Source organism: Phytophthora parasitica (assembly GCF_000247585.1).
Source record: "Phytophthora parasitica INRA-310 unplaced genomic scaffold supercont2.33, whole genome shotgun sequence".
In the NCBI taxonomy this organism is placed as follows: domain Eukaryota; phylum Oomycota; class Peronosporomycetes; order Peronosporales; family Peronosporaceae; genus Phytophthora; species Phytophthora nicotianae.
The window spans coordinates 640,830-642,099 of NW_008649019.1; the positions used below are offsets into that span (position 1 = coordinate 640,830).

At 52.3% G+C, this 1,270-nt stretch overlaps 1 protein-coding gene across 1 annotated transcript; it reads left to right on the plus strand.

The window, feature by feature from the left end:
• Positions 1-492: 492 nt before the first annotated feature.
• On the plus strand, positions 493-1,147 carry PPTG_13630 (hypothetical protein; the record flags this gene model as incomplete). The annotated part of the gene is made up of 2 exons (XM_008909465.1): positions 493-818; positions 892-1,147. The coding sequence occupies 2 exons, from the start codon at positions 493-495 to the stop codon at positions 1,145-1,147; spliced, it is 582 nt and encodes a 193-aa protein (XP_008907713.1).
• Positions 1,148-1,270: the final 123 nt, after the last annotated feature.

Sequence of the window (1,270 nt, forward strand, 5' to 3'; positions counted from 1 at the left end):
ATGACCCCAATGATTGGATGCTGACTAGGTAGTGAGGGTAGTGTAACCTCTGATAAATCAATCACATCAGAATCTTCCTTTTTCCCCTCAAGTGGTCGTCAGTCCGGTCTTCTTCACCGAGTGGTGACTCCTCCCTTCGCTTCCTACAAGTCCTACAAGTCCTACGTCTTCCAAGATCCGTAATCTGTATCAGGTTATGAGCCCAAGTACCATGTCCTCTGCGCACGACGTTTCGACCACTGTCTTCATCGATAAGTTCAACAGCGACTACTACGCGACGTGGAACCGCTAAATGCGTGGTGTGATCCTCACCAAGCTGGCGTGGCATTGTCCTGAGCCAGGAAACGACTTCATGCGTCACGGACTCTCGCGCTAGGGACGAGTATGTCAAATCGAGCAACATTCGGTCTGGTGCTGTTCCACATGGACGCAGACTACCAGCATGTGGTCGACAACTGCAACGAAGCGTGGGCCTCATGGACGCACTAGAAGATGCTGTACGGTGGATCGCAGGCTGGTCGAATCTTCTTGAAGCGACAGCCCTTCAGCATACAGCTGTATGAAGGCGCGAATGTGTTGCATCACTGCAACAAGGTCCTCAACATCAGCCCCAAGCGCAGCAGCATCGACGCCAAGATGGAGGATGAAGACTTGGCGATCTGTTTGTTGCGTGGTCTCCCCAATGATTACGATAACGTCATGCTAATTTTGAAGATGAGCAACGCAGAGCTGAAGATGCAAGACGCTGCGAAGGTATTCACGAACGAGAATATCAAGCAGGAAGGCGAGAAGACTCCGGCGAGAAAACTGAAGACACGGTGAAGGCGTTTAGTACCGAGAGAGAGTCTCGCAAGTGTACTTTTTCGGAAATTGTGGTACATGATCGAGTAGTGCTGAATCAAGCAGAAGGATGAGAATCGGGGAGGCCGACGCGGCGGCAATGGTCGTGGACGCGAGGCCAACAATGTCCAATGGCGAAACGACGACTACGACTACAGCTCCGATCACGTGGCGTTTGCGGTTTCGCTGGAAAGCCGGATTTCGACGGGCAAAGATGTGTCTCGGGTATGTGGGCAGTCGACCTCGGTGTGACGACCCACATCTGCGACAACAAGGCCAAGTTCGACACACTGAACGAACGAGATGAAGGCGAAATGAAGGTGGCCGACGGCACTAAGGTTGTCATCAAGGGTATTGGAACCACCATTGAGCGAGAGGTTCTGACCAACGGCGACAAGCGCGAGATCAAGATCAACAACGCGCTTTACGT